The sequence below is a fragment of the Aulostomus chinensis genome, chromosome 3, assembly GCF_037954235.1.
Source record: "Aulostomus chinensis isolate RoL2024-O1b breed Wild chromosome 3, RoL_Achi_v1.0, whole genome shotgun sequence".
NCBI lineage: Eukaryota > Metazoa > Chordata > Actinopteri > Syngnathiformes > Aulostomidae > Aulostomus > Aulostomus chinensis.
The window spans coordinates 11215715-11237220 of record NC_141322.1 but is presented as its reverse complement, the minus strand read 5'-3'; the positions used below and the strand labels follow the sequence as shown (position 1 = coordinate 11237220).

At 41.4% G+C, this 21506-nt stretch overlaps 1 protein-coding gene across 1 annotated transcript in view; it reads right to left on the bottom strand.

Annotated features, from left to right (window-relative positions):
* Nucleotides 1-405: 405 nt before the first annotated feature.
* Nucleotides 406-21506, bottom strand: part of tafa4b (TAFA chemokine like family member 4b) — a 40671-nt gene continuing 19570 nt past the window's right edge. The window contains exons 4-6 of the mRNA XM_086200637.1: nucleotides 18555-18710; nucleotides 4674-4798; nucleotides 406-1317 (exon numbers count right to left, since the gene is read on the bottom strand). Coding sequence (XP_086056763.1) covers nucleotides 1306-1317; nucleotides 4674-4798; nucleotides 18555-18710 — 293 coding nt within the window. The 3' untranslated portion in view covers nucleotides 406-1305. The remainder of the gene's footprint in view (nucleotides 1318-4673; nucleotides 4799-18554; nucleotides 18711-21506) is intronic.

Sequence of the window (21506 nt, the reverse complement as noted above, 5' to 3'; positions counted from 1 at the left end):
AAAATGTGTCGTTGTCTCTGATGAGTTCCCTGGTGGGAAGGAATGAGGGACACAATTGAGGGACTGAAAGGAAATAGAGAGAGAATGGACAGATAATTGAGATGTAAGACGGTTGTTTGGGTGCTACACTATTGTACTCAGTGTGCAGTAATGATGGAGCCCTGTCGGGGGAAAAACACAGAGTTGAACTGCCATTATCTGTGGCAATTATTTCTGTATATCTCAGTGAAGCAGCAATGTGGAGGAAAATCAATGAGCAATGTGTGTTCAAAAACATACCGTCTCCTTGTAAAGGTAGTTAAAAGACCCTTATTTGTGCACTTCCTTTGTATTTACAAAGAATCTGAATCTTTGCAGAGAGAAATAAAGACAAGTCATCCCTCTTTATTAACACTTTATGGGCCTCTGTTGAACAGATGACATAAGCAATGTCACAGACCAAATATAATGGATCGAAGATTTATAATCTTGAAAATGTGAGTTCATTATTTAGCTGTAAGTTAGCAAGGCTCAGTAGTTTAAGCCTCACCGATAACTACTCAGGAGTAATGGGCCATGATATATTTCTTTGTCTACTTCAGACATTTTACAAGAAACTCATTCACCTTGAGTTTCATGTTACAGTCATTCAAGGATGGCAGATATCGTGAAAAACAAAACATTCCCAAACGGTTTCAACAAGTGCAAATATCTTACATGAATTTTTAATATGTTGTTATGATCCTAGCCTGCAGTTCCTAATTAGAACTGCAAATTGACTCTCACAAAACAGTTTCATGGTAGTGACTTGACCCACAAGAGCAATTTGATGCTAATTTGCTATTTGCTAGTTATGAGCTGCTATCTCTTGTCTGCAGTACAAGCTCTACATACGGACAAAAGGTCTGTAGTACGTCCAGTAGCACTCTACTAAGTGCAGTTTTTAGTTCGCATCTCACCCTCACAAATGCTTGGTTGAAATATATACTGTGAAATGCTTAATCACTGTTTAAAATTATTGATCAGTCCAGTCCAGAAGAGGAAAATCAGAGTCCGGTTCTGTCCACATGTACCCTGGGTGTCCATAATTGTAGTGTGTTGGTTTCAACTGCCAGCATAGTGCATATGCCGTATGTTTGGCTCCACATGGCCACTCGTGCATCATTTGGGATGAGTACATTTGATCCTGTTGTCTTCTGATGGATAGGCTGAGAGCAGTCTTTGCCTTGATATTTTCCCCATTGTACAGTAAATACGGGTGAGTCATCCATCCTTTCTACATTGAGAGTTTTGCGTGTCCTGCGGCTGAGTCCAGCGGCTCTCTCGCTATCGTGTGACCTAAAAAACAGATAACAATAAAGAGTCAGGTCACAGACACATGTAATTATGTGGACGTTGTGTCTCACACATGAATAAATGTGTCAGTGTGAAAGGGGTAAATATTGCAGATCAAACAACTTCCTCCTTATCTCTGGTTCCACATCAGTTCCATAAGATTGAACAACTGGTTCACAGTTTTGTGAATTCAGTGTATTATGAGTGGTTCACTGGTCTTGGGTCTGTGGTTTATACCTCATTTTTCCCAGATAAAAGTCTGGGGTCTGTAATTTCATTTATCACATGGAGTATGCCTTCACGACAAGATGGAAACCTCCAACACATCGTTGTAGAGAGTAACACAATGGAACACAACAGAGGTAGCAATCGTCTGTTAGCGCACTCATAGCTTGCTAGCTTGTTTTTGGGAGCCGATGTCCGCAGTTTCTCCAAAATCTGTGTTGAAAGTTAAATCTCTTCAGCTTTCTCAAACAAAACAGCAGACTGAAAAGAAACAGAAGGAGGAAAATTGCAAATGTGGAAGAGTTTGCAGTGGGTTTTGTTGTCCCAGAAATGAAAGAACTTCCAATTTATTATAGCGTTATGGGCTCTGGCATAACGATTATTTTACACAAACTGTGGCAAATAATACCAAGGTAGTAGTACCAAATTACACTGGTACAACCATGTACTGATTTACGGTAAATCAGTCCGTACCAAACACTTCTGGGTGAGAAAGCAAAGTATATTTGAGAGGAGGAACACAGTGAGACAGCATGCAATGTCTCCACTGTGATGTGTCCAAGCCAAATACACAATGGAGGCAAAGGCCTTTTGCGGTTACACTTTTCCAAATTTGACGCAGACAACACTCTCTGGAAGACTTGGCTGTGGTTACACATTTAACCTGTCACGAATGTTCGCAGCATGCCTGGTTACAGAGAAGTTTTGACTTGTATTTTACAACTGAAACGACAATGTAGAGTTGGGTACCAGCAGCATAAAAACCTTTTCATATGTGCATTCTGTTCTTTAATTTATTTTTGGTCACACTGGTTCTCTAAATATATTTCTCCTCTTCTCTCTGCTGCTTTCTACAGCACAGGTATGCTTTATGGGAGTGAAAGACAGGTGGACAGATTCAGATAATCACAGCGAATGAGACACTCAGACTGTGAATTGAACCACAAAGGGAAGGGAAGGAAAGAAAGGAGACGCACAGAGAGCGAGAGAGAGCAGGGTCATGCAAGCAGCTGCCGGAATTGATGTGTCGTTGCAACCATCTTCAGTGACATCTGCCTCCAAGTCTCCGAAGGTCCCAAAACACCTTGAAAATGCACAATTAATGTCTACTGATGCAGTAGACCTCTATCAGCTGATTGGCTACTCACACAGAGTGGGAGAGACAAAGCAGATAGACGGGGAGCCGAGATGGCAATAAGCAACAGAATCGGGATAATTGCACCTCCTAGTCCCAGAATTGGTGTTAGGCCCGGGGTCATTAATTCCTCTGCCTACAACTGAGCCCAGCAGTGCCTCTGTTCATCAGTCTATCCCACTCACCAATCTAATTATGACTCTTAATTGTGGAGCCTCTGTGGAAGGCCCCAGTCATAATGCATTCTAATGAATGCAACAGATGTTGTGCTGTTATGCCATCTCTCGAGCAATTATTCTTTTGGCGCCTGCACCACTTCCCTCATAACTGTTTCTCTTTTCACCTGTAAATCAACAGCACCTGCTCTGACACTCACACCAGCACGCACGTACATGTACACACTCTGGTCGTCAGTCCCGCAAATTAACTTTCACACTTCAGCAGTTTACAAAGGGCCATGAAGGACCCTCGTTTAAATCAATTTAATCCAATCTAAATAGCGCAAGTTTACATGCCATCACACAGCGGTTGTGTTGAGTGTACGAGGTTGTGTTTTCTCCAGCCGTAGTTGTTCTCGCTCCCTCGCCGGAGCAGATATGGTTACAGCTGATTAACAAATAAGGCTCACTTGTGGGATCGCTTGTTGATTAGCTCTGTATTGCCTTTGTAATTTTTAACTGAAGTTTGAGATTAGCGTTTCAATTAAGACTTTACTCATGGTGAAGATTAGGGCAACATCTGCCTCTTACTAGTTTCACGTTGATTTCATACTCAATCATGGATGGTTTACAAACGAGAAATACAGGTCTCATGTCAAAGAGGCTCCGTTTAACTATCACTCTGATAAGATATTTCCCAGAAAGAAAGAAAAATCCATTCGAAGGTCAATTCTGGCCGGTAAATCAAGCCTGATGACACTCAGTAATACAGTTATTCATTCTTGCTGAACATCATGTGCTTCTTCGTGAACTTGTTGATGTGAGCACAGATAAGGTGGCTTCTGCTTTGCTTGCATACAAAAAAAGATGCCTTTTTTTTTCAAACTTGATCCATGTATACACTGCAGTAATTGGAGTTGGATTTATCTGGGTGACACTGCAAAAAGAGAGAAATCTAATTACATCCGTACAGGTCGTGAAGTACAAATATTTTATCACTGTACTGAAGTAGATTTCTCAGGGTTTTGTAATTAAATGAACAACTTTGTACTTTTACTCTCTACATTCTAACACCATACATGCAATTTATAGTCCTTGCATTTTAAAAAAAGCCTTGAAAGAAAGAATTACTGAATCCAACCAGAATGTGTTTAAGGTATGAGATCCATTGAGAAATGGCTTCTAGTTTTGCGATAAGTGCAATATTTGTGTTGTGTCAGGAGAGGAGGAGTAGTCTTGACGTGAGTGATGGCATGGTTGACAGAGGGCCAGCCACCACTGTGGATGGAGCAGAAAAAAGTCTCAATACTACATTGTACTTTTGAGCCACGGCACCTGATCTTTTTTCTTGGAGGGCCAAAACTGAACCATTATGGTTCCCTTGATTAGATATTTAGACTTCCACATCGTTGAAAAAAAAGGTAAACTACACAGTTTAATGACAATAAAATACATTTTAACATGTTTCTTTATGAAGAAAAAAGTATTTTTTTGAGCCTAAACAGTCTTCAAGTGTTACTCTGCTGCCTGATCAAATTATGAAAATTAGCAATATAGCGATCCTACAGAGATCATTTTAAACTCATAGAGTTTACTTTTTGGTGATTTATTATATAATTTTAGTTAATGTTTTAATATTGTTATTGTTGTTGGTCCTACTATTGATTTATCATTTATAACTCGCAGCCCAAATCAAAACAATGGCAGACCCACGATAGCGGAAGTTTGGTTTGTTTTTTTCCCTTTAAGAGTGTACTTCTGCTTGAGTAACAAATGTGTACTTTTGTCACCTCTGCATGCATGTACAGAGAAATACAAATACAGACAGCCATTCCTCTTACCTTGGTGGTTTTGACTTTGTTGCCAGTGCTGCATGACCAGCCAGTCAGGTCTGGCAAGACCTTGCACTCTTCTCCGTCCATGCATGGCTGCATCTGGCACCACCATTTTTGGGCTACGATGGACGCTGTTGGAGCAGATGTGGGAGAGACAGCAGATCACTGAATTGTTAATCCAGGGCAGATTATTCGACTTTACATTAATTCCACAGCTAAAATTAACTATCATAACTACTGTATGCTGTGAGAGGTCGATGTGATACTGGCACCAACAATACAACCTCATGAGCTGATCGTCCTGCTGTAACTGCAGCAGCACCAAATTAGCACTGATGACTCCTACAGTATCGCTGAGCCGTCATGTGGTGTTTGTCTGTCTGTAATATGATGACTGTGGGTTTCCCCACAGCTATAAAGTACTGTGGTTACCTGTTTTTGTTCATTTTAATCAGATTAATGTAATCTGTCAACACTGGATCTTAAACCCTGTGTGAAATAAGTGTATATCTGCCATCGACGCAGAAAAATAGAAACAGAGTGGGTGAAATTCAAAACCAGATTTAATGTAATAGCTTTGCAGCAGTAAATGAAGAGATCAGATGTGCCCACACTGTGCTACCACTGATCCTCTCACAGGGCAAACATCTCTGAATTTGATATTTTCTTAATTCCCTGAGGTCAGTTTGTGCATTATTGAAATTATCCTCATGACCGCTTATCGCACACCTTTCCAAATTGTTTCAGTCGGCCGTAATCAGCGAAACTCAGAACACCCTGAGCCAAAGCATTTTATTTGTTTTGCATGACACAGCAAACAAAAACGGGATTATGATGCATTACTGCTGTCATTTAAAAAAGCAGAGACTTCATATTTACGATGAGCTGTATGACATTTGCTGGGATAAAAGCTCTCCTTCCCCTATCTGTGCAGTTCTGTGAAAAACTAAATATGGCATTGCCTTTGGATTTTCTGAAAATAGAAAAGCCCCACCATTGTGTCTGACTCAAGAAAAATAATACAGTGTTTTGCGGTATATGTTTTTTTGAAAGAAAATAAGAGAAATGAATCTTAAGAATCCTCCTGATCCACGGTTATTCCCAAATCAAACTTTTCTTTTCTTTTTTTTACTGTTTTAGACTCTGGAAACGAAGTCCTGCAGATTAAACGTCATATTTTTTAGTAAAAAAGTGTAATTAATTAAATAAGTGCAAAATTGTGTGTATAAGTGTATAATTGACCGAAATGCATTGATGATTTGCAGACAAAGCTCACAACACACCTTTATCTGAGATATTAGCCAGTTCTGTCTCATATGAAGGATAAGCGGGTGTTTTTTTTTCTAGAAACTAAACAAATGCAGCTGGCCAAAGTTTAGTTTGTACTGTGTGTAGCAGCTGACACTCAAATCATTTCGATCATCTGATCTCTTGTCTAGACAGCAGACAAACCGACATCCAAGAACAACTCAATTCTCTCTCCAAACTCATTATCCATCCTCCCGTCTCAAGTGTGGATGCAGCACTGGATAAAAGAGAGCACCCATTTCTACAACTTCATTAAGTTGCTCGATTGATGGTGTTTATAAAGAAATGGTGATCTCTTGTGACCACAGTTTTCAACAAATGTAGGGGATGAGCTGCTAATGGCTACATAACGTGAAAGGAGATGGCCAAATCCTCTCAAGCGTGATGAAAGACGACAACACAGTGACTTAGAGGAAGTGTGTGTGTGTGTGGGGGGGGGGGGGGGGGGGCTGAGCAAGCTAAATAATATGTGTTTGCCAAGAAAACATCTTTGTAGTGTGGAAAAGGGAAGTGAAGGGAGCAGGGAAAATGAAGAAGAGGAATGGAGGGAAGATGCTGTTTGATAGTCCAGAAGAGACGGAACAAAAAGAACTGAGGCCGCACAAACGGAGCCACACAGAGTTCGGAGGACCTTTAAGTCCAGAGAAGTCAAGCCAAGTTGCCAAGTTACCGGTGATCACAAAGCAAAATGTTGAACACATTGCGATGATGCAGGAGCTCTGTGGCACGTTAGCTGTTCCAAAAACCAATGCCTGTGTAATGCTAGTTAAAGTGGCCATTATGGTGTTGATGATTGTGCTTTGGAAGACTAAAACTGTTGCAGAACTAATGACCTGTGAGGGTTATAAGGACCCAGCACTTTATCTCCAAAATATATTGAAGGGGCCAGCCTGACCCATCAGCACCTGCCCATGAGGTCTGGGAATAAATTGTACATGCCTGTGATGTCATGGTTAGATCAGATGATGTACAACACTCAGACTGGACAGGTTCATGTTAAAATGATTACACGTATCTGTGAGCAGTCATTAATTCTGAGATCATCTCCCCCGGGACCACATACTTCTTCAGCTTCAGCTACTGCTCACATGGCCATAGATTTGTTCTTCTCTTTGCACGACTATCTCTGAAAGTGACGCTCTTAAATCTTGTTTTGAGGCAGCAGTTCAACATTTGCTCACTTGTTCGCAGGGTTGCAAGATTTTCACGGTACAATAATTGCCTTACAGTACTACATCATGAGCGCCCTTTACACAGCAGCTGCTTTGACATACATCACAGGGTAAACACAGGTGTACTTGATCAAATTAATTATGGTACTACTTTTTTTACTGGATCCAGTGAGCCATCATTTATAATCCAAGTTCCTAAATGGAACAGGAGTTTACAGAATGTGGAAGCCAGCAGTATGGCAAGGAAGCTTCCAGTCACTGATCCAAAAGGCCCTGTTCACACTCCACGATTTTAGACGTCGGCGACTTCCCTCCCCCAAATTGGGGTGAGGCATTAACAACCGCCACGACAAAAGTAATGAGGTGTGAACAGCTTGAAGACAATGGACTGGGAGGTCGCATGCGATGTCTGCGACAAAAAGTGGACATCTTTTTTGTTCTTTTTTCGCTACATAGTAGTGCACAAACGACCTGGAGGGCTGCGTTCTGCTCCGCGTCCATGTTTACAATGAAAGGGGGGTGCGCTGCGTTAAAGAGTTTCCTGGCCAGCTGGGCAGTTGGCCACGCCTACTGACGGGAAAGATTATGTAGTCTGAACACTCCTGTCTGCCGACAAATCTTGTAGTGTGAACAGCAGCTGAGTGAGCGTCGGGTGGTGTGAACAGCAGGGCGTGTCGCTGACAAAAAAAGTTGTGTAGTCTGAACAGGGCTTAAGTTGCCTTCAAACGTGTTTACTGGTCGTCACCAGAAAGCCAATGTGAACACCCCACTCGTGTGGTTTTCACCATGGGAAATTTGCATAAAGTTTACTCGTCTTACACAACTTCACGTCATAAATACAAGCTCGGGAATTCCAAATTTACTCAGAGGACTGAAATTCCAACCCACATTGGAGGGAAGACTGTAAATTTGCTTGTCATGATGAGAAAAAAAAGAAATGGTAAAATCCCTTTTAAAATCCACATATTACAGCAGTGATACATTGACATATCACAAATTAGACTGAGTTATGAAACTGTGTGCCACAATTTTAGGAAATCATTTTTAAGCAATTTCTTTCTTAAGGCCACCATCTTAGGATAAGATAAGATAAACCTTTAATCGTCCCACAGTGGGGAAATTTAGCAATTTAGCATCTTCAAAGTAATAGAAGCTCTAAAACATATCCCACATGTTCCATTCAGCATTCCCTTTCAGGTTGTCATTAAAAACCACATGAGAACAGGGGAACACAGGAACGGGCTGGGTAATACACGGGGCAAGGCTACAGAAACACATAAATCAAAATACGCAAGATGTGGCACACAGCACAGCAGTTTCAAATTGACTGAGTGTGGTCTCATTTAAGGGAATATATTCCAAAACACACTGCCTAACCGACACCTTATTAGCACTTGGAGGGAGGCTGGTGGAGCAAATTTGACACTAGCAGCTTTACATTTTTCATAGCAAAGTCCTCACTGCAATGTTCTTATTACAGTATTCAAAAACTTCAAGTGAAAACGAATCATTTGGAAATAGAACTGAAGTATATGTAAACACATGGAGTAGCTCTCAGCCTGCCTTTTCTATTTGCATACATCTCATTAAGAGGCTACATTTATATTCGCTACAGGTGTACATGCTGATTAAATAAGCTTTACAGCTCACTCACATTTAATCACAGCTTCTATCATCTCATTACAAAAGAATCTTCCCTAAAAATGGCTGAAAGTTTTCTGTCAAACTTTGAGTTATTGTCTAGATGTGTGTTTTGCTTCTGGTGCAGGTGATTAGGCAACACAAGGGACTGAGGCAATGTTATTCCCCAGGTTCTTATTTCTAGTCTCTGGGGTTCTCTAAATAAGGTCTGTAGAGGCTTCACACCACGAGGCTGCCGACAGCACCGTCCCTCCTGCTACTGATCACAATATGCCAGTGTGCTCACAGCTTTTCGCATTTGTTTGTGTGAGCAAGTCAGTCGTTTACAGGAGTATTCATGGGGACACAGGCTGAGTTCACCGCTTCCTTTGCTGCTGCTGGCTGCTGTCGTTGTCATGTTTGTGACATCAAGTGGACAAAGTCGAAACTGCATCCAAATGTTCCCACTGAGACTTTGTAAGAACTGAACAGACAGACTCTTGTGACTGCCTTTGTCATAGCTTTTATGTAGGTGACACCAATTAACACTTGGAGAAGGACTGCTGTTTTCTACCTTTGCCTGGTTCAATACGTGTTCAACCCTAACAAGAAATTTCATGACATTTTGCAAAAAGTCAACGTAATGAGAAAGTTCACACTCAAAAGTAAAATTAACACTTCATTCTAAGAAAAAAACAACAAAAAACAGACTGATTATCAGTTCATCAGGAATGTTTTTGCCCAACTGTACATTTTTTTCTATGTTTTTAGAACTCACTGTGGCTGCATCAGCCAACAGTGGCATGGATGGCATGTTATTATTTCATGTGATTAATCTGAAAACCCACTTTCATCTTTTAGTATTTAATATAACGTTATTCCACTCACATGACAAAAAAGTACTGCTATTTAAACTACACATCCCATGGTAGACTGTCATTCAAATGAATACTGATATAAAGCAGTTCACAGTGATACAATATGTGCACTCAGGCATGCATCTGTCAGAGTGTTTGTCTGTTCACACTTCACAAAAGTACTCACTCAGAGGAGCAACACAAACTACAGTGGGGAGTTAACTTTTCGTTTGAATTGCACGCCTGCGCATTTCGCCTGCTGTGCACATTTGTGGGATGTGTGGGTGTGGTTGTGTATACCAGGTTTTTGTTACCTATTAGAGACATTTTCTGTTATAAACACAAACCTTATCGGAACCCTGGTCCTCATGGGGACCAAAGAACAGTCCTAATGTGGCACAGCATCGTTTCTGATTTCCTGGTTAAAGTTAGAGTTAAACTGTGAACAGGGTGTGGGTTAGGGTTTGGATTAGGTGTAGGATTAGGGTGTAGGTTGGGCTTCCCACATGAATGGATGTCATTGGAATGTCCTGGTAAAGATAGCTGCACAAACCTCTGTGTGTGTGTGTGTGTGTTTGTTTTTTGTTATCTTTTGGAGACCTTTTCTGATATAAACACTAACCTTATCAGGACCCCTTGTCCTCATGGGGACCAAAGACGGGTCCTAATGCAGCAGAACTTAATTCATGAACACCTGGTCAAAGTTAGAGTGAAGGTGTAAATTGCAGTTAGCTTGAGGTTGACGTTAGGCATCAATTGGTTAGGGTTGGGATTAAGATTAGGGCTTGGGTTAGGATATTCATATGAATGGAAGTCAATGGAATGTCCTAATAAGGATAGCTACGCAAACCTGTGTGTGTGTGTGTGTGTGTGTGTGTGTGTGTGTGTGTGTGTGTGTGTGTTTGTGTGCCGTGCGTGCGTGGGTGCATGCATGTGTGCGTGCCATGCGTGCGTGGGTGCATGCATGCATGCATGTGTGTGTGTGTGTGTGTGTGTGTGTGTGTGTGTGTGTGTGTGTGTGTGTGTGTGTGTGTGTGTGTGTGCATGGTCATCATCCCCGCTGTGCAGTAAGTGTTGGGTGTAAAACCCGAATCAGTTTCATGGCCAAGCTCCCAGGTCATTACTATTTAAAGGGAATATAATGCACCTTCACATACACACAAAGCCAGCCTGGCACCCAGAGGCACAGATACCCTCAGGCCTTGTAACTCTTCCACTCAGTGATCCTGGAGTACACAGACCTCCATTTCTCTCTGCGATAATTTGCTAACACACTGTCGCTGTGCCAGTCAACAAAGGTATCCATGATGAGAAAACACAAGAGGTGGGTGGAATTGAAAAACTCTCAAAGAAAGGGAACTGTCATCAAATGACAAAGTTGTGACATTAGAGATGGGATATTATCATAAACAAGAGACTGATGTGTGTTGCATTGTTCAACTGGATTTCCTTGCCTAGCAGAACACAAGAGTTCCCCGTATCATACACCAACCTAAATGTGCTGTGCTCTCTGTTTACTTCTATCACTGTCTCTGAGTGATTAAACATCCTTTTTAACTGGAGTGCTGCATCTAAGAACCATTGTATACCTATTATCTTCATCTTTCTACTTTGCTCCTTTCATCTGAGCATTGTAGTTACTCGCAGCTATACAAATGAAAGAGTTGGAGTAAATACTATTAAAATGCTGCTTTTATATTGTCACATTGATGATTTAATGGTCAGAAAGCCATCAGGTTTAATATTCCACAGCCTTAAACATCTGACAGCTTAAATGGTGCCTTTTTGAAGGGAAGGCTGCTAACATTTTGTTGTTATAGTTCCTATTTTTGCTTTACATTTTGACATCGTTGTATTGATGTTGACATTGACGTCATCGGGTAGGCTAAACTGTGCTCCTGCATATGTGCACAACAAGTAAGATCACATTTTTTAAAGAAGGGAGTACATTTTTCTAAATCAAAACTTTATTAAGTTTACCTTACCTTATCAAAGATTTTCCTCACTTCCACTACAAGGCAGTACTTAACCCAAAAAAGATTGTTTTATAGTTCAGGTACTCACAAATACAGTAGACGTCAAGGTAACACAGATGTTCTCCACCACTGTATTACTTCTATTTGACATCAGAGCGCAGAAAGAGCCAGCCATGTATATTTAACTTGAAGCTAATTGCAGATGACAGCTAACAACAGCAAAACTGCCCAAAAATGTCTGTTTACAAACTCTCAACTGCATCGTCTGCTGTAATAGACATCCTCTTTGTCAAGTTGTATGTTCAGTAACCAACAAATACCTAAACACTTTGAGCTAAAAAACAAACTAAAAACAGAGACATGTTTAGATATTTGCAGCTGAGAGATTTTCATGAGAAGGAAGTCAAAGGAAGAGGAATATTGGAAAGAAACAAGGTGATGCAATTATTCATTAGTGCATATAAACAGACCCTGACTAGTCTCTAAGCTGTACACGGCCTACAAAATTCGAATGGTCATAACACATTGTCCGTCAAATCCAAATGGGAAAAAGAATTAAATGTGACAATTTCAGAGGGCGACTGGCAAACAGCCTGAATAACCCAGCACACGTCTACTAGCTCAAGGAAATGGAGGGAATTCGGATGGAAGGGGTTGATTCAATGTTTTATCACACCCCATATCAAGTCTAAACAAACTGGCACTCAGCAACAGTGCTGAGACATTGTGGGCAGATGAATGCTGGTCACGCTCATATTTTTTGGTCGTGTGGAAAAATTCAAGTATTTTGGGAAGGGGTAGTCCAGATTATGGGGGATATATTTAGGGCCTGAGCCACACGGTACTTCAGGCGAAAACCCTATTGAGTTTGCTCGTTGGCTTTGAGGTTCCTAGAACCTCCCAAGTGATGTTATTTGGCTTGATCCCTGGAGACATAATTCATAAAAAAGATTGCTACCTTTTTAAAATATTGATTATTTCAGGTAAAAAAGCCATCACAAGGAATTGGTTGAAAAGCGACCCCCCCCCCCAGGGACAAGCTCAATGGCTGGCGACAGTGGAAGAAATCCATTCAATGGAAAGACCCGCTCTCTTTCTGAGGACAAAAGCAAGGGCCCTTGACCATCGCTGGGAGTTATGGTACGAGAATTAAAGAAAGGTGTCAACAACTCAGAGGGACTAAGACTTCTGGATTATGGACAGCAGGAGATGCTACAAAACATTTTCGTGTCAATAGCAGCACATGCCAAAGCTTGTTTTAGACTCACATCCACAAGTGGATACACTGCAAGTGTCATATTTCCCTCAGCGAGGCATGAAAGGTACATGAGTGTGGAGGTGCAGTACCAGCAGAAAGTGTGAAAACCTTTGCTGATAGGTGACTACCGTCAGGTCTACAATTGACAAATTGTTTGTTGTTTGTTACATTTAGATAATGCTCTCAAAAATGGACATATGGGAAGTGTAGCAATCAGAGGATTTGCAATCCAGGTACAGCTACAGTACCTGCACCTCCTTCACACTAGGCAAAAATACATGCTAAATTGTATCGTTTGTCTGCAATGGGAAATGGAACAATCGATATTCACTTCTGCATCAAAACACTCGACGATAGTGCTTCAGAGCTGTACAAGATGGCCAGGTCAAGTGTGTGTGTGTGTGTGTGTGTGTGTGTGTGTGTGTGTGTGTGTGTGTGTGTGTGTGTGTGCACGCGTGCACACCCTCATTTGAGAGCTAAGTGAGTTCTACACTGACCAAAGGGTGTGTGTATGGAAGCAATACAAGCTGAGGTTTTGTGGTGAAGTGTGAGAATGTGTTGATCTGGGCATGAGAACTGGCTGTTAGGTTTTAATGTGTTGTTGACAAAATTTGAGCTTAGTTAGAAACATACGTATACACACACACACACACACAAAAACATGTTTTTTCTGCAGTTTTTTTCAACATACTGACCTCTTGACTACATTGGCTTTTAACAATTCTTCCCATTAAAACTCAAATTTTCGAAACCACAAACTTATAGCAACAATTTTTCAATCTCACTCAAACCATCAGTTCTATTAGAAATCAAAAACAAAATGTGGCAGTTTCATGATTGTTGGAAAAAATAAGGAAAATTGTGACAAATAGAGTTCATTTTAAAAAGTCTGGCTCCCTCCCAGTAATGGTCCTCATGGTGCAGTAGTAGTAATGGGACCTGCTGTCATTTACTCCTCTTTCAGCCGGCATCAATAATGCAGCTCCATTTACACCATGGCCGTTCTACAAAGGTTGGCTTCTGAGTGGGGGTTGTCTCTTTCCATCAGTGCTCAATCCTAAAAGGTGAGAGTGGTGTGCACGTGTGTACTGGTTGAATGTGTGTTTGTGTGTGCGACGCTCTGTGTTGGCTGTGGTGAGATCTTTTGTAACTGTGAACTCCGAGGTCAGACATGACTCATGAGATAAGTGCTGCTGACCGAGCACAGGATTTGGAAGTGAGAAGTGCTGAGACTCAGAGGTGAGATTTGAATAGGAAATTAGAAAACGACTGTGACAGAGGACATACTGCGGAGGGGGTGCACTGGCACTAATTAAGATCATCGAAAGGAGTTTATCCTTGAATGACCTTCACTCAGTCGTCCTGTGTGTCTATTAGCTCCTCATCAAACTTGTTTCTTCTTAGTGGCAAAGTATACCAAGTCTATCAGATGTCTCACATTGTTCCTTATTTATCCCAGCTTTCATTACACAAACAAATCATCTTCTCTATGGCTGATTAGATCATTACCACAGGAGTGCTCCCATCAAAGAGGTTAAACAACAAATCTCCTTTTTATTGATGAAAACCATTGGATAAACTGGCAGCTGTGTCTGATGGAGTCATTTCAATGGGAAAAGCGCTGCCTACTGGCTATACGAAGGAACAGCAGCACCCATGAGTCGGGTGATGAAGGCACGAGTCCACCATCGAAACATATTAAATTCAAGAAAATACATAGAGAGCAAAATACACTAAGCCAGTGTGTAGATAAATACTGAAATTAAGAACAAATACCAACTCCTTGACCTTGACTGCTGGTGTAGTTTTTCTTTGTCCTAATCATGCAATTAGGAAAACGGAATTTTTCAAATGGAATCCGAAGTATTTGTCTCATTTTAAAACATTATCTCAGATGCGACAGATTCATATGATCACATAAGGATGGCAGTGACTCTTAAATAGATGTCTTGAGCTCACCAGATGATTTTTCATCAATCCATAATTCCCTTGTGACTTCAGAATGCAGAAGAGCCAGCCACATATATTTAGCTTTAAGCTAATGGTGCCCTATGGCCACCAATTCCGAAATTAAAGCACTAAAACTGTCCAAAACTGTCTCTCATGCACATTATCCACTATACTCCATGTCATCTTAATTCAGCCGTTAGTTCAGTCATTCTCAAACACTCCGGTTTGAGTTAAAAACAAACTATTACATTTCCTGTTTGTTGCTTGTTCATGGTAGCACTAAGTGGGACCAGCTGGAGCTTTCAGTCGAACAAACTCACTGCTGATCATTTACAGCAACAGAGAATCGAAAAGGTTATGGTTTGTTTCTTAGGGCCTTCGCCTGAAGTCCCTATTATGTTTGCTCTACACACTCGCCACTTCAAACGTTAATTTGACCCCCTAAACATGCTCGAAAACTCACCAAATTTGGTACACACATCTCGAAAAAATCGAGAATTAAACAAATAAGAAGCGCTCTACTCAATAGTGCCATCTAGATACACAAAAAAACACGCTACAGCCTGTAGGAATGTCCTACAGACATGGGACCAACACCGTTTTATTCGTCTCATAAAGACGGACAAATCATACACAGACACCCTTGACCTAACTCTAACAGGATGTCCACAATTTGGACACGAATGTCCAATTTTGGACAATTTTGCGCCCCAAACAAACGCTATCTTCTGCTAGGGCGTTCATGGTGTCGCTTCCAAAACTTCATACATGACTCTCCTAACTCTGCTGATCAAAAGTTATTAAAAGTTTTTATAAAGCGTAAAAGGTTTGGGTTTTATAAGCCCTCAAAGTGGGGGAGACACTTTTTACACTTTTCACCTTACAATGGAAACCAATGGGGCACCTGTCTGCTCTCATGGTGCATACTCTCAAACACGCGCTTCTCACATGTAAACTAAATGTCCCACAGCCTCAAAATACACACCACTTTCTTCCTGACAAAAATCCCTACAAAAATATGGTATTATGTGTCACTCTTGACTAATGTATGCCGACTTATTTCACTTTTACACACTACAATTCTGTTCATCCTCCTCTGCTCTCCACTCTAGCACAGATCAAAGACAGAGCAGTGAGGGAGGGGTTCTTAAAGGGCCAGCTCTCAGCTCTGCTCTCACTCTAGCACAGATCAAAGACAGAGCAGTGGGGGAGGGGTTCTTAAAGGGCCAGCTCTCAGCTCTGCTCTCACTCTAGCACAGATCAAAGACAGAGCAGTGAGGGAGGGGTTCTTAAAGGGCCAGCTCTCAGCTCTGCTCTCACTCTAGCACAGATCAAAGACAGAGCAGTGAGGGAGGGGTTCTTAAAGGGCCAGCTCTCAGCTCTGCTCTCACTCTCTGATCAGACTCAGGCTTCTAACTCCTAAACTACAAGGCCTACAAACTCGGCCAATACACCGTTGGATTGGGGCCGGGGGCTCAGGCCCTAACAACGCTGCTTGCATCTTCAATTTTTAGCTCAATTTTTTTTTAGCTGAATTGTTTGTGGACTCCTGATCATATACGATGATATATGATGGATAAAAAAAACAACACAACACTCAAATGCAAAAAGAGCCAGATATATATATTTAGCTTAAAGTTAATGATGGTGGATGGCTAACAACAGCTACAGCAACAAAATGACAGCAAAGTTTTTCCGATTTCAAAACTCTCAATTGCATCGCCTGGTGTAATCCACATCTTCTTTATACAGGTGTTTGCTCAGTAAACCACAAACTCTTTGATTTAAGCTAAATACAATTCGATTAGGAGTATTGTGCTGGGTGTGAGCAGCTGGCACATTGAGTTGAATTTACTCACTCGATCTCAGTCGTGCTAAATCAGACGTGATAAAGTTAGCTTGATTTTAGCTCAAATCAAAGTGTCTGTAAATAACTGAGGATTTAGCTGAAGCAAGAAGATGTGGATTATACCAGACGTAGCACTGATGAGTTTGTAAATAGATATTTTTGAACACTTTTGTTGTTGTTTGTACTTGGTGGCAGTGGGGCACCATGAGCTTCACGCTAAATATACATGGCTGGCTCTTTCTACATTCTTGAGACACTAAGCAGTATTACAGGCAGGGGGGAAAGTGGCTTAAATGTCTTGCCGGAGCCTAAAACAAAAAGCACACGCCCGCCGCTGCTGAAGTTTTATGGTCTTTAATTGGTTTTGGGTGATTTTCATTACAGTTTTTATTCCAGTTTTCGGGTGTCTATTCCCCACACAACTGCAGCCCCCATAGCCCCACCCTTCCCGCGACCCCCGGAAATGCTTTGAAAACTGCTTTTTACAGTAACTGCCCACTACGGTGCCAACAACAGGGAACAGGCAGACATGCATACATGAAAAAAACATTCATCAATATCACTCAATGATTCATTTAGCAAAATATCAGTTTACACTTTACAGTGAGTGACATGACACAAAACATGTGGAAAATTTCAAGAACAATTACTATTTTGATTTTGCCCTCTGTTTTGTTTTCTTTCTCTTTTTTGTTCCGTGAAAGCAGAACGTGTGGTTTTAACCAATCAAAACTAACAATGCTGGTAACGTGACCCACGTGTCCGTCTGTCAGCCAACCAGAAACGCCTTGCATGCGGAGATGCATTCATTGGCACAACTCCGTGTCAAGGTGGTTTCACACTGAACGCGCAAGGCGCAGGCTGCGCAGGGGAAGTCCATTCCTTGTGTATGTGGGCGCGCTGTGATGTCACATGAGCACAAACCAAGCCCAGCAACTCTCCAGCGCTGCGCGTGCTTGAGCCCCACCTCGCGCAGTGCACCGTGTCTGCCGCGTTCAGTGTGAAACCATCTTCAGATGTCGTTTTCTTTATTTAATATGGGATTTTTACAGCTCCCTTCTCCTCCTTTTTTTAACGGAAGTCCATTACGGCCATGAATATTTTACCGGAACTGTGTTCCGGTCCGTTCCGGCTCACATTCACCCCTGATTACAGGAGGGAAAAAAAATCTTTGTGCACTCACAACACTTATTTTTGAGTACTTGAAAGGCAATAAATAATGCTTCTGTGGTGAAGTATCCCTTTATTGTCTGTCTGCTATTCAAAGAACCTTTAACATAAAGTTTAGTTTGTATTGGAAGATCCAATGTATTGACTGTGTTCATATAAATAATGTTTATGTTGAAAATAAATCTGGGTTGTTTTAGTTGGACATATTCCTTTAATGGCATGAGTTGATTGAAACAGGTTTTTGCTATTTTGACCATGACAGATTCTGATTCAGCAGTAGCTGCAACCAGGGGAGAGTTTGTGGAGAAAATGTGTCTACGATGACAACACAGCTGGAGTGTCATTTCTTTGCTATTGTATGTGATTTAGTGGAGTGTTTTAATGAGCATATACTGAACATGTGAAGATGATTTTCAACACAGTTGACCAGACTGAACAGTTGCACTAGAGTAAGTAGGCCACAAGTCAGTGATTTGTTCGAGGGAGTTAAAATGATGGTTTCCATTACAGCGCAATTTGTTCAGTCAATTTCCACGGAATAAAGAAGAGATTCTGGCTCTTTATCCTTTTACGAAAAGTGACCACAGATTTGCCACTTTATGAAATGATGCTTGAAGCCAGAAAGTAAAGATATAGAGTCTGGACAATTCAAGTGCAACACTCACAAATAGAGTATGAATATGTAAATTCTCATGCAGTTTGCGAGAGTTTCTTTTTTTTTTTTTACCTTCCACACAGGAGGGTCTGGCTCTGGTGGTGCCAGCCACCTGCCCGGGAAAACAGGAACACTTGACAGTTTGAGAGCGCTCCTCAATCTTGTTCTTATTACAGCAGCGATGGACGGCCACAACCTCACATGTCCCCTGTTTCACCTGGTAGGAGACTGAGACAGAGAGAGAGAGTGGGATTATTCTTTATACTGTAGATCCATAGACCTTTGGGTTGGTTTATTTGTATTTTGATGGTTTGTTACTGACAAATATGAATCCATCTGCGATGTGAATAACAATAATGTACACCAGCTCCTCTGAGGTTTAAATGAAGCTATTGGATTATTCACATTAGGAAAAATGTGTTAGTGTTGGATCCATAAGTAAACACTCTTAGGCTTGTCTTTCATTCTCAGCCTAGTGCCCTCATTACTTTTGTCACAGCAGTGGCTCTGTTGTTGTTATTGTCTGTGGGAGAAAAGAAACAGAAAAAAATAAAAAGCACATACATATTTATTTGGATGCCTTTCAGAAAAAAATAAGCTGCTTGATTTGTGCAAAGAGGGGACATGCACATTTTATGAGGGAGCCATGTAGAAGAGCACTAATGGGATACATTTACATCATTACAGGTTTAGGCCAGAGTCAGTATGTATCTGCATTTTACTTTTGGTCTTTACATCTGCATGTATTAGCTTCTTTGAATGTGTGTGTGTGTGTGTGTGTGTGTGTGTGTGTGTGTGTGTGTATGTGTGTGTGTGTGTGTGTGTGCATGTGTGTGTGTGTGTGTGTGTGTGTGTGTGTGTGTGCTGCTGTGTGTTCCTGCATGTCATACTTTACAAGAGGATAATTGCTTTTCACCTGACACCTCCAACACACAAACAGCCGCTAATCTCCCGTGATTATCCCCACACCTCCCAGGGGACCTTCGTCTGGTTAATTATAACTTTCTCCTGACAGTAATGACACAGAGGGATGCGATTAACTTTAAGTACATTTTAACCCAAAGCCCAAAGCATGTATTGTGTGTGTGTGTGTGTGTGTGTGTGTGTGTGTGTGTGTGTGTGTGTGTGTGTGTGTGTGTGTGCGTTGGGAAGGGGGCTAAGCTTTTTAATAAGAATTATTTGTGTTCAGGCACATTGTTTATTATCTCTCCTCGCTCCTCCTCAGGGGCAGTGTTTTGTTGAACAATATCACTGTGCTAAAAGATTAATGTGGCATCTTAACGGCGTCAAATGTGTTTTTTGTCTGTTTTGTTAAAAGGTTTTTAATATATGCAGTACAACAGCGTGAGGATCATTTAAATAGGCTTACATTGTAAGTTTATGTTTAGAGGAGTGACCTGATTTTACTTGCCATGATTTTTTTTTCTAGAAGAATAGATGTACACCCTCTCTGGTCAAATATTTAGCAAATCTTTCTTTGCTAATGGCTTCTGAACGGATTCCAGCAGCCTTATCTTCACTCCTAAAGCTTGTTGTGCACCTCTGAGAGTCTGTAGAACAATTTTCTGAGCGCAGCAAACCCTGCTGGTGACATTACTACCCATAAGCCTCTTTACAGCCCCAGAAAAACCTCATTTACACTGTACCGTAAGCCCAGGTTTCATTTATGTACGTGACTTTACCCAAACTCCAAAACTTTTCACGTTCGGCTGAAAGAGCTTTTCAGGAAGACACAAAAGTAGACACAGCTGGGAACACACAAACAGTTTGCACACACATACACGCGTGCGCGCGTGCACACACACACACACACACACACACACATACATTCAGTAGAGGGTTCCATTTCTACAGGCCATGGCCCCTCTCATCCTTTCTGATTTAAAGTTTGTTTGTTCTCTTCTCCAGAGAGCCCCATCAATGATCCCTAGCTCTCTGAGGGCGCCCCTCCGCTATCATCCCTCCACTTTCATTTCCCTCACTCCTCTGTCTTCGTTTCTCCCGAGGCTGCAGCAGCTGGCCGATCGGACACACACATACACACACACACACAGACAAATCCAGTGATAAAAATCTACAATAGAATCCAACTGGATAAGACACTAACAATCAGAAGTTAAGCACACTTGTTTTTTTGAAGGCAAATGCTTCTTCAGTAGAAGATAACAAATAAGGATAAACATAGATGGGGAAAAAAGATGAAAGTCTACAAGTAGCTTGTGTTTTCATCAGGCTTGTGCACTCATTATCATTAGTGAAAATTAATTCTGTTGTGTGTGTAGTGCAGTGAGGCTCAATCAGATCTCCCAATTTGAGAAATAGGCAGCTTGTTAGAGAGGAGGGAGTCATCCAAGGGGAGAAGTAGTGCCACAGCCAGCAGAGACTACAAAGAGCTGCTCACCTCCCGCCAGCGTAATGAGGTCAGAAGGTTCACAGGTCTCCTCTTTTTATTACCCACATCAGGCCTGGGCCATGGCTGTTTGTATTATAAAACTCTCCAGCTTTGAAGGTGAGCTGCAGGGAAGTGGAGGATAAACTCACTGGAACTTCATTTATGCTGCTTCTTGTGTCTGCTGGGCTTTAGAGGATGATTTAAATCTTCTTCTTAATCCTAATGACATTTATTAGGGTGTCTGAGGTGAATTCAGGATGATGTAAGGTACGTGAGGACGACCTCCAAGTCATTTCGCTTATCTACCGGCGCTTCTTGTGTTTTACTTTAACATTTTAATGAAAAGGAGAAGCAAATTTTCTAAGAGCTTCTCTTTTGTAGGGGAGTTCAAAAGTGTCTTAAAAACAAACTGTTTCAGAAATGACCTCTAAAATGGACCAGCACAACCACCTCTTTTATGTTGATGATCTGCTGCCTTATAAATCAGGGGAGATAATGAGGGAACATGTGATGAAGATGTGGGTCTTTTTACAGTCCAGTGAATTTGTGGGTGTATTTCAAGACTTGAGCTACCATTTTCTTTCATACAGAGAACTGGTTTTATCCGGCTGTAACATTGATAATGTGCAGGA